At 43.5% G+C, this 14,180-nt stretch overlaps 1 protein-coding gene across 1 annotated transcript in view; it reads left to right on the forward strand.

The window, feature by feature from the left end:
- The window catches only part of LOC134218228 (uncharacterized), a 58,519-nt gene that overhangs the window by 17,779 nt on the left and 26,560 nt on the right, over positions 1 to 14,180 (forward strand). The window contains exons 2-6 of the mRNA XM_062697149.1: positions 3,290 to 3,619; positions 3,868 to 4,003; positions 4,175 to 4,304; positions 4,765 to 5,101; positions 5,177 to 5,360. Of these exons, the coding sequence (XP_062553133.1) occupies positions 3,406 to 3,619; positions 3,868 to 4,003; positions 4,175 to 4,304; positions 4,765 to 5,101; positions 5,177 to 5,360 (1,001 nt within the window). The 5' untranslated portion in view covers positions 3,290 to 3,405. The remainder of the gene's footprint in view (positions 1 to 3,289; positions 3,620 to 3,867; positions 4,004 to 4,174; positions 4,305 to 4,764; positions 5,102 to 5,176; positions 5,361 to 14,180) is intronic.

Genomic DNA, 14,180 nt, shown 5'->3' on the forward strand with positions numbered 1-14,180 from the left:
ATCCAAACCAACCAAACACAATCCAATCCAAACCAATCCAAACCAACCAAACCAATCCAAACCAATCCAAACCAACCAAACCAATCCAAACCAATCCAAATCCAATCCAAACCAACCAAACCAATCCAAACCAATCCAAACCAAACCAATCCAAACCAATCCAAACCAATCCAAACCAACCAAACCAATCCAAACCAATCCAAACCAATCCAAACCAACCAAACCAATCCAAACCAATCCAAACCAATCCAAACCAATCCAAACCAACCAAACCAATCCAAACCAATCCAAACCAATCCAAACCAATCCAAACCAATCCAAACCAATCCAAACCAATCCCAAATCCAATCCAAACCAATCCAAACCAACAAAACCAACCGAACCAAACCAATCCAAACCAATCCAAACCAATCCAAACCAATCCAAACCAATCCAAACCAATCCAAACACAATCCAAACCAATCCAAACCAACCAAACCAATCCAAACCAATCCAAACACAATCCAAACCAACCAAACCAATCCAAACCAATCCAAACCAAACCAACCAAACCAATCAAAACCAATCAAACCAATCCAAACCAACCAAACCAACCAAACCAATCCAAACCAATCCAAACCAATCCAAACCAACCAAACCAACCAAACCAATCCAAACCAATCCAAACCAATCCAAACCAATCCAAACCAACCAAACCAATCCAAACCAATCCAAACCAACCAAACCAATCCAAACCAACCAAACCAATCCAAACCAATCCAAACCAATCCAAACCAACCAAACCAATCCAAACCAATCCAAACCAACCAAACCAATCCAAACCAACCAAACCAATCCAAACCAATCCAAACCAATCCAAACCAACCAAACCAATCCAAACCAACCAAACCAATCCAAACCAACCAAACCAATCCAAACCAATCCAAACCAACCAAACCAATCCAAACCAATCCAAACCAATCCAAACCAACCAAACCAATCCAAACCAATCCAAACCAATCCAAACCAACCAAACCAACCAAACCAATCCAAACCAATCCAAACCAATCCAAACCAATCCAAACCAACCAAACCAATCCAAACCAATCCAAACCAATCCAAACCAACCAAACCAATCCAAACCAATCCAATCCAAACCAATCCAAACCAATCCAAACCAATCCAAATCTAATCCAAACCAACCAAACCAATCCAAACCAATTCAAACCAACCAAACCAATCCAAATCCAATCCAAAACCAAATCCAATCCAAATCCAATCCTAACCCTTTCCACACCCAATCCAAACACATTTTGAGTCCAATCCCAATCCAATCAGAAATTCAATTCAAATCCAATCCAAATTAAACCATATGCAATCTAAATCCAATCCAAATCCAATCACAACCATTCCCAATCCAAACCAATTCAAACCAATCCAAACCAATCCAATCCTAATTCAATTCAAACATAGCTCAAACACAATCCAAACCCTTTCAAACTTAATCCAAACCCATTCTGAATCAAATCCAAACCAATCCACAACCAATCTAAATCCATTCTGAATCCAATCCAAACCAATCCAAACCAATCCAAACCAATCCAAATCCAATCCAAACCAATCCAAACCAATCCAAACCAATCCAAACCAATCCAAACCAATCCAAACCAACCAAACCAACCAAACCAATCCAAACCAATCCAAACCAATCCAAACCAACCAAACCAATCCAAACCAATCCAAACCAATCCAAATCCAATCCAAACCAATCCAAACCAATCCAAACCAATCCAAACCAATCCAAACCAATCCAAACCAATCCAAACCAATCCAAACCAACCAAACCAATCCAATCCAAACCAATCCAAACCAATCCCAACCCCTCCACAACCCAATCCAAACACATTTTGAGTCCAATCCCAATCCAATCAGAAACCAATCCAAACCAATCCAAATTTCAATCCAAACCAATCCAAACCAGTAACAAACCATCCCAATCCAAACCAATCCAAACCAATCCAAACCAATCCAAACCAATCCAAATCCAATCCAAACCAATCCAAACCAATCCAAACCAACCAAACCAATCCAAACCAATCCAAACCAACCAAACCAATCCAAACCAATCCAAACCAACCAAACCAATCCAAACCAATCCAAACCAATCCAAACCAATCCAAACCAACCAAACCAACCAAACCAACCAAACCAACCAAACCAATCCAAACCAATCCAAACCAATCCAAACCAATCCAAACCAATCCAAACCAACCAAACCAATCCAAACCAATCCAATCCAAACCAACCAAACCAATCCAAACCAATCCAAACCAATCCAAACCAATCCAAATCTAATCCAAACCAATCCAAACCAATCCAAACCCAATTCAAACCAATCCAAATCCAATCCAAATCCAATCCAAATCCAAATCCAAATCCAAATCCAAATCCAATTCAAATCCAATCCAAATCCAATCCAAACCCTTTCCACACCCAATCCAAACACATTCTGAGTCCAATCCAAATCCAATCAAAAATTCAATCCAAATCCAATCCAAATCCAATCATAAATTCATTCCCAATCCAAATCCAATCCAAATCCAATCCAATCCAAATTCAATTCAAATATAACTCAAATACAATCCAAACCCTTTTCAAACTTAATCCAAAACCCATTCTGAATCAAATCCAAATCCAATCCACACCCAATCTAAATCCATTCTGAATCCAATCCAAATCCAATCCAAATTCAATCCAAATTCAATCCAAATCCAATCCAAATGCAATTCAAATGCAATCCAAATCCAATTCAAATCTAACTCAAATCCAATTCAAACCCTTTCCACACCCATTCTAAATCCAATCCAAATTTTATTCAAATTCCATACAAATTCAGATCTTGCCCAATATAGGTTCAATCAATTTATTAAATCTAATTAAACAGCAAAAGTTACTAAAATTTTCGTAAATATCCCAATTTTCATAAGACAAATCAAGTACTACACTTTGATTACGGCCTTACTTTTGAGGTTGTCATACGTATCTGTAAAAAGTGTTGGAATTAAATTCAATAGTACTAACTCGTCTTATATCGTAATACTCATATTTGTCATCAGAAGTTTGGCATATTGGACTTGAGTTCATTGTCATTTTCCATTGTCTACTCTTGGCAAAACATAAACATACGTATAATGAAACCTGAAATATTACTTAAGATGTCATCGTTGTCACAAAAACACAAACTGCTCTTTTTTGATCTATTGCACACAATGTCTCATTGGATTACTCTCTACCTTTTCTTCCATTTCAGGTCATCCCTATCATCAACAAAGGCCACATCACACCATCTCAGTAATATGTAGGACATTCACTTGCAAACCACTATCGCAAATCCCTGTCACAAGCATCAAGATTCATCCATCCATCATGGAAGAAACCCGCCGCTCCCGTAAGGATCTCAAGAAGGCCCATGCCGATTCATGGCCTAGCCGCGCTTCGCTTCCGGCGAGCCCCAAAATCATCAAAACCACCGAAGACGAGCCGGAGGCCAATAGCGACGTGTTCGACTATTGCCCGTCATCGTCGCATACCTCATCCAGTGTGCAGTACGAGTACGGGGCTATCAGTCCCCGGTTTGAACGTGAGTTATCTGGTTTAGTTCCAATGTCTTCGCAATAGCCTTGCTCTTGTGTGAATAATTATGTTATGATTTTCAATCTGATATAAAGACTCAACTTGGAAGTAGGTCTGTGACAAAAATACAGGGTATTGATGAATTAGTTTTTTAAACTATATTGAGTTCATAACCACCATGACATGCTTTAGCGGATTTTTTACATTTGTTCAACAATGACCATTGTGTGGTGATAAATTTGATTCGTATTACAGGAAAGCGATTTGAATACTGCTACCCGACTGTGTCCAAAGAGGACTTCTCCAACAGCATATCACTCGATAATCAAGACATAGATCGTAAGAAAAAACGAATTTATCCAAGCAAAACGCCAGAAAACTCGCTAGAAAAGTAAGTAATAACATTTCCATCATGTGCAGATTTTTTTTCCGGTTTTGCCGTAAACAGAGGTTACATTCTCTGCTAGCTATCAACTATAGAAAATCCTATTACGGATTACGATTACGATTACGATTTATGTTATGTACCCATGTGTAACCGACAACCGATCCCATTTTCCAGTGAACCAATCCTCGACGAGTCGAATGCCAGTAGCAGTTCAAGGGCAGCCAGGTCTCCCGGTCATTCGCCTCGACACTCTCGCCGGCAGCTTAACAGTGAGATCAACATCATTTCTAATCCCGGTTATCAGGTACGAGAAGCATACCCAATTAACTGCAAATATGCATGCATATGCTTAGAAAATACTATTCGTTTGAATGGAATTTGGTTAGAATGGAATTTCAGACTCATTTGTAGTTTTCAATCAATAGTAAATGATTATTGATATAGTTTTTTTACGCTGAGCAAATCTGCTAGCCGGGTATGTTACGAAACAAAAGTTACGTTAGCTGTTGACATAGATGTAATAAATTGAGCTTTATTCGACCAAACAATAGTCTACAAATTTCCTTTCATCCATTCCTTACTACGCCAACCAACTTACCAAACTCCATCAATCAACTCGTTCTGAGCTGCGAATAGCACGTGCTGTTGACAATGGGATTCGATAATGAACTTCCACTCGCAAACAGCAGTCACCGCGCCCGTCCCACTAACTCGCTGCAAAACCCCAGCTCTAACATGTGTTCGCTTCTTCCGGTGTGACACAGGTCCTTCGCAGCTCTCACTCGACGTTGGATCGCACGTGTTCGGACAGCGTGGTGTCGTTGAATTGTCACAAATCGACCAGCGATTTAACGCAGACGACGGCCGAGGCGACGGCGATGACGACGATGGGAGCGATGCCCGGAAGGAAGGGCCGTCGGCGGAGCAGCCACAAGGGCGGCGGGCTTGCCTATCTGGCCAGCAGGAAGGGTTCGCGTGATTCGGTGAAGAGTGGGGCTTCCAATACGTCGGTGTTTTCGAACGAGGATGTAGGTCCGCTGGCGTTCCAGGCTTCGGCCAGGGGTCGACAGCGACGAACGTCGAACTTTTTGGAACTGCCCAGTAAGTGTACCGAGTTTGGGTTCAATCATACGGAGATAGTAAATATGTATGTTCTGGTATTTATTGTGCAAACAGTCCCGGACCATGCGAGGCCTCGTGTGTGTTCACTGCCAGAGCGTCCGTACAATCCTAGACAAAGCGATGACCTGTACCGGTTGAGGCATTTTTCCATCAGCAAGGGAACGGTTGTCAACTGTGGTGATTCCATCATATCACGAAGGTCCAGAAGTAACACCAGCGTGAATTCCACGGCGAGTCGGTGAGTATGGCCATTTAACGTAATTAGGAATTTATGAATTCATGTGCACTCCTCATCATGGCATGTTACAATTTTCAAAATTTCAATTAGTTATATGATGTACATTGTACATGCAACGACATACAGCCTTTCTGGGTCTCAGAAAATTAATGGTTTACACAGATAATGTTTGGTCTCCCGACCCTTTTGCACAAATAATGTTGCAGAAAAATCCTACTGTCAATATGACTTGAACTCACACTCTTTCGTTAAGTACGTAAACGTACAGGATTACTTTTCACGACGATAGACTTTATCTATTTCTCGGTCAACTTCTCTTACTCAACTTTTAATTACTTTAAAAAAAAACACGTGATTTTCTTCGATTTTTTGTAGATTTTTTCTTTATGGTTAATTGACATCTCTTACCTAATTCAATTAGTCAATTATATCTAATAAATGCATTCATCTTAGAACTAAGACTAGAGCAGTGCTTCCCAACCGGTAGTCCGCGACTCCCTTGGGATTCACGAAACCGTACCAAGGGGGTCGTTAGACCTTTTCAAAGAATTCACCCTTTTTGTGGTTTGATCATGGACACGTTTTCATAGTATAATTATATCATTTATCAGGTTCAATCAGAATCAGGATATTTGAAAGAATATTTTCTTTTCTTTAGTGATTTGAGAACTACAACCAAAAGCTACGACATGCTTGCTGTAATCAAAACCCTTTTTTGAATCTGGTGGCTAACAGTGGGAAAATGTTGAGAGAGTTGGCACACGCAAAAAAAGCGTTCCCGAATTCGTGAACCAGCAAAAATACACCGTGACTTAACTCATGAATTCGGGAACAGCATTCCCGTTTTCCAGAACGTTCCAGAAAACGTGACTGTATTCTCGAATCCGTGACTGTTGTTGCCGAAAAAATACGCCGTGAACTCGTTAGTTCATGAATTCATGAACGCCTTTTTTGCGTGCACTGATGGGGCACCATGCTGGATCAAAATCAAAGTTGTTCGTTCGAAAAACTCTGCGAATAAAGAATGAAGATCGCTATACTGCTACACTACTGAATGATCGAACGCGAATTACTAAATGATTGAAAATATCCTTGGCTGTCTTTAGTGCCTCTTATATGATTCAAGTGGTGGAGTTAAATGGAATAGTACAAACTCAAACATCCACAATTATGGAATGTTTTTTGTTTTCGGGCAGCAGGGACTATGTCCAAGATCTTGACGATCCCTCCCCAGGCCATCTGCGAATTGTGGGGCTTGCCTAGAATGTGATGGGGTTTGACAGTAGGCCCTGTTAAATTCCTATGAAAAGCCTCATGTATCCGCAAGTGGGCCCCACCAAAGCGACCGTGTGCCGCTCAAAGCGCACAAGCCCAAGTCCTGGTGTTAGGTGGGACGCTAAACAGCCCTGACACGACAGCCCTCTGACGAGACAGGAAGTTTGCACAGGCCCAATAAGCTGCCTGGAAAACCAATAATTACGAACAATATATAAGAGGAAATGCGACTCGATATAATCGGCAAATACCTAGGCGACGAATAAAGGATCACGATTGAAAGCTTGGAACATGGAACTGGAAGTCGCTAGGTTTCGCAGGTTGCGACAGGATAATCTACGATGAATTACATCCCCGCAACTTCGACGTCCTGGCGCTGCAGGAGATTTGCTGGACAGGACAGAAAGTGTGGAAAAGCGGGCATTGAGCGGCTACCTTCTACCAAAGCTGTGGCACCACCAACGAGCTGGGAACCGGCTTCATAGTGCTGGGTAAGATGCGCCATCGTGTGATTGGGTTGCAGCCAATCAACGCAATGATGTGCAAGCTGAGGATTAAAGGCCGTTTCTTCAACTATAGCATCATCAACATGCACTGCCCCCACGAAGGGAGACCCGAAAACGAGAAAGAAGCGTTCTACGCACAGCTGGAGCAGACATACGATGGATGCCCACTGCAGCACGTCAAAATCGTCATCGGTGACATGAACGCACAGGTAGGAAGGGAGGAAATGTATAGACCGGTCATCGGACCGGATAGTCTGCACACCGTGTCGAATGACAACGGCCAACGATGCATAAACTTCGCAGTCTCCCGCGGAATGGTAGTCCGAAGCATCTTCTTTCCCTGCAAAAATATCCACAAGGCCACATGGAGATCACCTAACCAAGAAACGGAAAACCAAATCGACCACGTTCTAATCGACGGTAAATTCTTTTCCGACATCACGAACGTTCACACTTGCGAATATTGAATCCGACCACTACCTCGTTGCAGTATACCTGCGCTCAAAACTCTCGACGGTGTACAACACGCGTCGAAGTCGGACGCCGCGGTTTAGCATTGGGCGGCTACAAGACGGAAGACTAGCCCAAGAATACGCGCAGCAGCTGGAAGTGGCACTCCCAACGGAGGAGCAGCTAGGCGCAGCGTCTCTTGAAGATGGCTGGAGAGATATTCGATCCGCCATTGGTAGCACCGCAACCGCTGCATTTGGCACGGTGCCCCCGGATCAGAGAAACGACTGGTATGACGGCGAATGTGAGCAGTTAGTGGAAGAGAAGAATGCAGCATGGGCGAGATTGCTGGTTGGCCGGTTGAAGAACAACAAAGCCCCTGGGGTTGACCAACTACCAGGAGAGCTATTTAAACACGGTGGTGAGGCACTGGCTAGAGCGCTGCACTGGGTCATTACCAAGATTTGGGAGGAGGGAGTTTTGCCGCAGGAGTGGATGGAAGGTGTCGTGTGTACCATCTACAAAAAGGGCGATAAGCTGGATTGTAGCAACTACCGCGCAATCACATTTGCTGAACGCCGCCTCAAGGTACTCTCCCAAATTGTATGCCGTCGACTAGCACCAATTGCAAGGGAGTTCGTGGGGCAGTACCAGGCGGGTTTTATGGGCGAAGGCTTCACCACGGACCAGGTGTTCGCCATTCGCCAAGTACTGCAGAAATGTCGCGAATACAACGTACCCACATATCATCTGTTCAACGACTTCAAAGCCGCATATGATACAATCGATCGAGACCAGCTATGGCAGCTAATGCACGAACACGGATTTCCGGATAAACTGACACGGTTGATCAAAGCGACGATGGATCGGGTGATGTGCGTAGTTCGAGTTCCAGGGGCATTCTCGAGTCCCTTCGAAACGCGCAGAGGGTTACGGTAAGGTGATGATCTTTCGTGTCTGCTATTCAACATCGCTTTGGAAGGGGTAATACGAAGAGCAGGGATTAACACGAGTGGTACAATTTTCAATAAGTCCGTCCAGCTATTTGGCTTCGCCGACGACATAGATATTATGGCACGTAACTTTGTGAAGATGGAGGAAGCCTACATCAGACTGAAGAGGGAAACCAAGCGGATCGGACTAGTCATCAACACGTCGAAGACGAAGTACATGATAGGAAGAGGTTCAAGAGAAGACAGTGTGAGCCACCCACCGCGAGTTTGCATCGGTGGTGTTGAAATCGAGGTGGTAGAAGAATTTGTGTACTTGGGCTTACTGTTGACTGTCGAAAATGATACCAGCAGAGAAATACGGAGACGCATAGTGGCTGGAAATCGTACGTACTTTGGACTCCGCAAGACGCTCCGATCGAATAGAGTTCGCCGTCGTACCAAACTCGCAATCTACAAAACGCTCATTAGACCGGTAGTCCTCTACGGACACGAGACCTGGACGATGCTCGTGGAGGACCAACGCGCACTCGGAGTTTTCGAAAGGAAAGTGCTGCGTACCATCTATGGTGGGGTGCAGATGGCGGACGGTACGTGGAAGAGGCGAATGAACCACGAGTTGCATCAGCTGCTGGAAGAACCATCCATCGTTCACACCGCGAAAATCGGACGACTGCGGTGGGCCGGGCACGTAGCCAGAATGTCGGACAGTAACCCGGTGAAAATGGTTCTCGACAACGATCCGACGGGCACAAGAAGGCGAGGTGCGCAGCGGGCAAGGTGGATCGATCAGGTGGAAGATGACTTGCGGACCCTCCGTAGACTGCGTGGTTGGCGACGTGTAGCCATGGAATGGAAAAGACTTTTATATACCGCACAGCCCACTTCGGCCTTAGTCTGAGTAAATAATAATAATAATAACTTAAGAAGCAGTATGGAGCTTAATAATATCCAGGCTTTTATACACCTGCTACAATTCGTGATTCATGCGGCGCCGCCAGATACCGTTCTCCTGTTAAACCCCCGAGTATTGTCCGCAGCACCTTATGCTCAAACACTCCGAAAGCTCTCCGATCAGTTTCCTTTAACGTCCATGTTTCATGGCCGTATAAAGCTACCGGAAGAATCAGAGTAGTATACAGCGCGAGTTTTGTTTTCGTTTGAAGATTTCGGGACTTAAGCTGGTTACGAAGTCCGTAATAAGCCCTATTTGCAGCTGCAATACGCCTTTTCACCTCGCGGGTAACATCATTATCGCACGTCGCTAATGTTCCAAGATACACAAATTCTTCTACCACTTCAAATTTTTCACCATCCAGCACCATTTCGCTACCACCACCACTAATGAACCCACGTTGATTCCCAGTGGGCATGTGCTTCGTTTTGCTAGTATTGATCGTGAGTCCAATTCTCGCTATCTCCCTCTTAAAAGACACAAAAGCCTCTTCCACGGCACAGCGATCAATACCGATAATATCAATATTATCCGCAAATCCCAGGAGCATATGCGATCTTGTGATAATGGTACCGCTTCTTTGCACACCAGTTTCCTAATCGCCCCCTCGAGCGCTATATTGAACAGTAGATTCAAGAGTGCATCACCCTGCTTTAATCCATCTAAGGTAACAAATGACGTCGATATTTCATCCACAACCCTTACACTTGATTTCGATCCGTCCAACGTTATACGAATCAGCCGTATCAGTTTCGCCGAAAAACCATGTTCAAAACCATGGTCTCAAAATGGTAGGTTGACATCAAGGAAGGAGCGCTCAACAGAGCTCTGGTCCCCATAAGTTCCTATCTCACGCTTCCACGGGTCATCCGATGACAAAAAACCGCCAGCTAAGGGTTGTGTACTTAGCTGGTAGTGCAGCCTGGGCACTGTTGTCCTTCTGACATCAGCTAGAGTGAGACGGTACGCCCCGAGCGTCTGTTCACCAGGAGGTGCGGCTCAAACAGCGTCTGCCTGGTACCCAGCGGCTGATTTACGAAATGCTGTATCGCGTCAGCTATACCTAAGGTGGCAGCCCCATCATCGCGATGTAGGTAACGCGACCCCGGTAAGGTAGCCATTGAAGCCTCTCAAATACCACGAAAAATGGAGATAGAAGAAAAGAGAACGTTATTGTTGGCAACCGACCCGGCAACGAAATAAGGATTATGATTAGAAACTCGGTACCTGGAATGTCAGGACCCTAAGTGAACCTGGACGAGTGAGCCTTCTGGCTCGCGAACTGCAGAAGGTTGGAGTGAACATGGCCGCTATTCAAGAAGTCCGATGGCCCAGATCCGGAGAACGTGAATTCCGAGCCGTGGACCCCACGACCAACACTGCATTCAAGTGCACCGACTAGAGTGTGCCAATTACAGAGGGATCACCCTACTGAACTCTGCGTACAAAATCCTGTCGCGTATCCTGTTTAACAGACTGAGACCGCTGGAGAAGTCATTCGTCGGAGATGATGATCCTTGATAAATTCCGGGAGTACAACTTGCAGACTCACCATTGATTTCAAAGAAGCGTACGATTCAGTGAACAGAAATAAGCTGTGGCAGATAATGTCCGAACATGGTTTTCCGGCGAAACTGATTAGACTGATACATGCAACGCTGGATGGCTCGAAATCAAGTATTCGGATTGCAGTCGAAGTGTGATCCTCGTTTGTGACCTTAGACGGATTGAAGCAGGATGATGCACTTTCGTATTTATTGTTCAACATTGCCTTCGAAGGCGCTATTAGGAGTTCTGGCGTGCAGAGGAACGGCACTATCACGGTCGCATATGCACCTGGGCTTTGCGGACGACATCGATATTTTTGGAATCGATGGCAGAGCAGTAGTGGAGGCTTTTGTCCCACTGAAGAGGGAGACGGCGAGGATAGGCTTGACCATTAACTCGAATAAAGAATTTGTTTACCTTGGAACGCTTGTGACATGTAATGTATTGCTGCTGCGAATAGGGCCTTTTACGGATTACGTAACCAGCGTAGGTCCCGCAGCATGCTTGTTGTTGAAGGTCAAGCCAAAGTAGTCGGCCTCATTGGCCCATTCCACAGTCGTGCCATTGAGGATGATTTTACAGTCCCCAGGCGGAACAAGTTTAAGGGATTTTGAGTGGAGAAAACATATGACCTGGGTCTTCGCCGCGTTGATACAGATTTTCCAGCTTGTGTGATACTCTGTCAGGGCATCCAGACTTCGTTGGAGTTTTGCCACTGGCGCTCTGATCACTCTACCTGCCTTATTCAGTGGAAAATTATAATTTTTATTTTTTTATTATTTTGAGGAATTTTTTTTAATTGTTTATTATTAATATTAATTTATTTATGGGGATTTTTTTTTCAACGGAACATTTTGATTTCTTTATGGTAAATTCTTCTTTTATAATTGCAATTCTGGCTTATTTTTTTTTTGTTTTGTGGAAAATTCATTGTTTATGGAAATTTTTCATTATTTAGGGAAATTATATAAATATTTATTCATTACCATATACCCTGCTTTCTTTATTGGCAATTTCCAAATTTGTTATGGAAAATTTCTAATTCATCATGGAGATTTTATTTTGCTGCCCTGCCATATACCAAAACTTCAGTGAGATCATTGAAAATTTGCGTTCTGTTAACATTTGCTCCGATGTCTTCGATCTAATTGTATTACCTGCGATAAAAAAAACATTAAGTTCTGCTTGTAAGATACATATACACAGTATAACAACGAAGATGATGGGTTTTTAATCAATATCATCATCTTAATCAAGTTTTATGTAGCTCAAACCAGAAGAGCCATCCGGATTCCATCAAATATTAATTTATCGGTACGTTAACCCTTTCAGATCTGCCCAATCAACACATCTATTACAGAGAAGTTAGCATACTAGCAAATTGAGGCATACAGGTTTTGCCAAAACAAATCAGTTTGAATTTAACCTCTCGGGAAGCATAGCTAAACATAATTTAATTAAAAAGTATCGATTTCACCGACTTATTAAAATGTATTTAACTTATAGATCGATAGTTTTTAGCTCCAGTAGGTACCGACCTATAATTTGTGATGAAATAGTAGAACAAAGGTGGCTTGAAAATGTCACAAATACAAACAATAATTACATTTTGTGATCTTCTATGATAAAATCGTAGATATTTAGGAATGAAAGATTATTTTTGGGACCCTACAAATAGCAAATGAATATTTCATGAAAATGTTTGTTCAAAACTTGAAACCTCAAAATCTTATGGAGAGTTTGAAGTCGCATCGAAAGGGTTAAACCAATTTCATCATCTCCGATCTAAAATGCTGGGGTTCACACAAAGGGTTACTGTAAGTTTATTCATCCGGAGATCGAAAGCATTATACAAGCATTATTGATATAATTTTACCGCATCAAAACGTCATCTTAGACACTATGTGTCATAACAGATCTATGTGGAGCATTCAAAGTTAATTGCCTATATGCCGGGTATTGTCACCCGGAGGAAATTAATTATATGTCTGAAAACTTCTGATTGATTTATATGCGTACAACATGTGATAGATTTAGTTCGAAAAGGTATTGCAGGGTAAATCCGCCCCTTCGGTGGGTTTGATCCCCACGACCCCAGTTCGCATAGGTGCTTTTCCTACTAAGCTACGAAGGACTCTCGGTCGTCCACTGCAGCTTAGCGGGTACTGATGAAACCAAATTCCCCAGCACCAGGTACCAGCCGATCTCTCGCAATACATTTTCAGAACTAACCTTCTAAATGTATTTTTTGTACACATCATGTCAACCAAGTAGGATGAGTATTTAGTGATTGTCCGGCTCCTGGCACACTTGCTTCATCAGCAACGGCGCTCAATAAAAGTAGGGGTTGTGTGAGGTTGTGCCAGTTTGGTCGTCAGATCCCAACACGACCACAAGCGAAGAGAGATCGCCACTCGAGATCAGTACATTCAAAGTTAATTGCCCATGCCGGGTGGCATATTACACCCGAGGAAATTAATTACTATGTCTGAAACTTGATTATGCATATGTACAACATGTGATAGATTTAGTTCGGAAAAGGTATTGGAGGGTAACCGCCCCTTCGGTGGGGTTTGATCCCACGACCCCAGTTCGCATGACAGGTGCTTTCCCTACTAAGCTACGAAGGACCTCCGTCGTCCACCGCAGCTTAGCGGGTACTGATGAAACCAAATTCCCAGCACCAGGTACCAGCCGATCTCTCGCAACTTTGAATGTACTGATCTCGAGTGGCGATCTCTCTTCGCTTGTGTGGTCGTGTTGGGATCTGACGACCAAACTGGCACAACCTCACACAACCCTACTTCATTGAGCGCCGTTGCTGATGAAGCAAGTGTGTAGGAGCCGGACAATACTAAATACTCATCCTACTTGGTTGACATGTGTACAAAAATACATTTGAGAGAGTTAGTTCTGAAAATGTATTGCGAGAGATCGGCTGGTACCTGGTGCTGGGAATTTGGTTTCATCAGTACCCGCTAAGCTGCGGTGGACGACGGAGGTCCTTCGTAGCTTAGTAGGGAAAGCACCTGTCATGCGAACTGGGGTCGTGGGATCAAACCCCACCGAAGGGGCGGTTACCCCTCCAATACCTTTTCCGAACTAAATCTATCACATGTTGTACATATGCATAATC

This window comes from Armigeres subalbatus, chromosome 2 (genome assembly GCF_024139115.2).
Source record: "Armigeres subalbatus isolate Guangzhou_Male chromosome 2, GZ_Asu_2, whole genome shotgun sequence".
Classification (NCBI taxonomy): Eukaryota; Metazoa; Arthropoda; class Insecta; order Diptera; family Culicidae; genus Armigeres; species Armigeres subalbatus.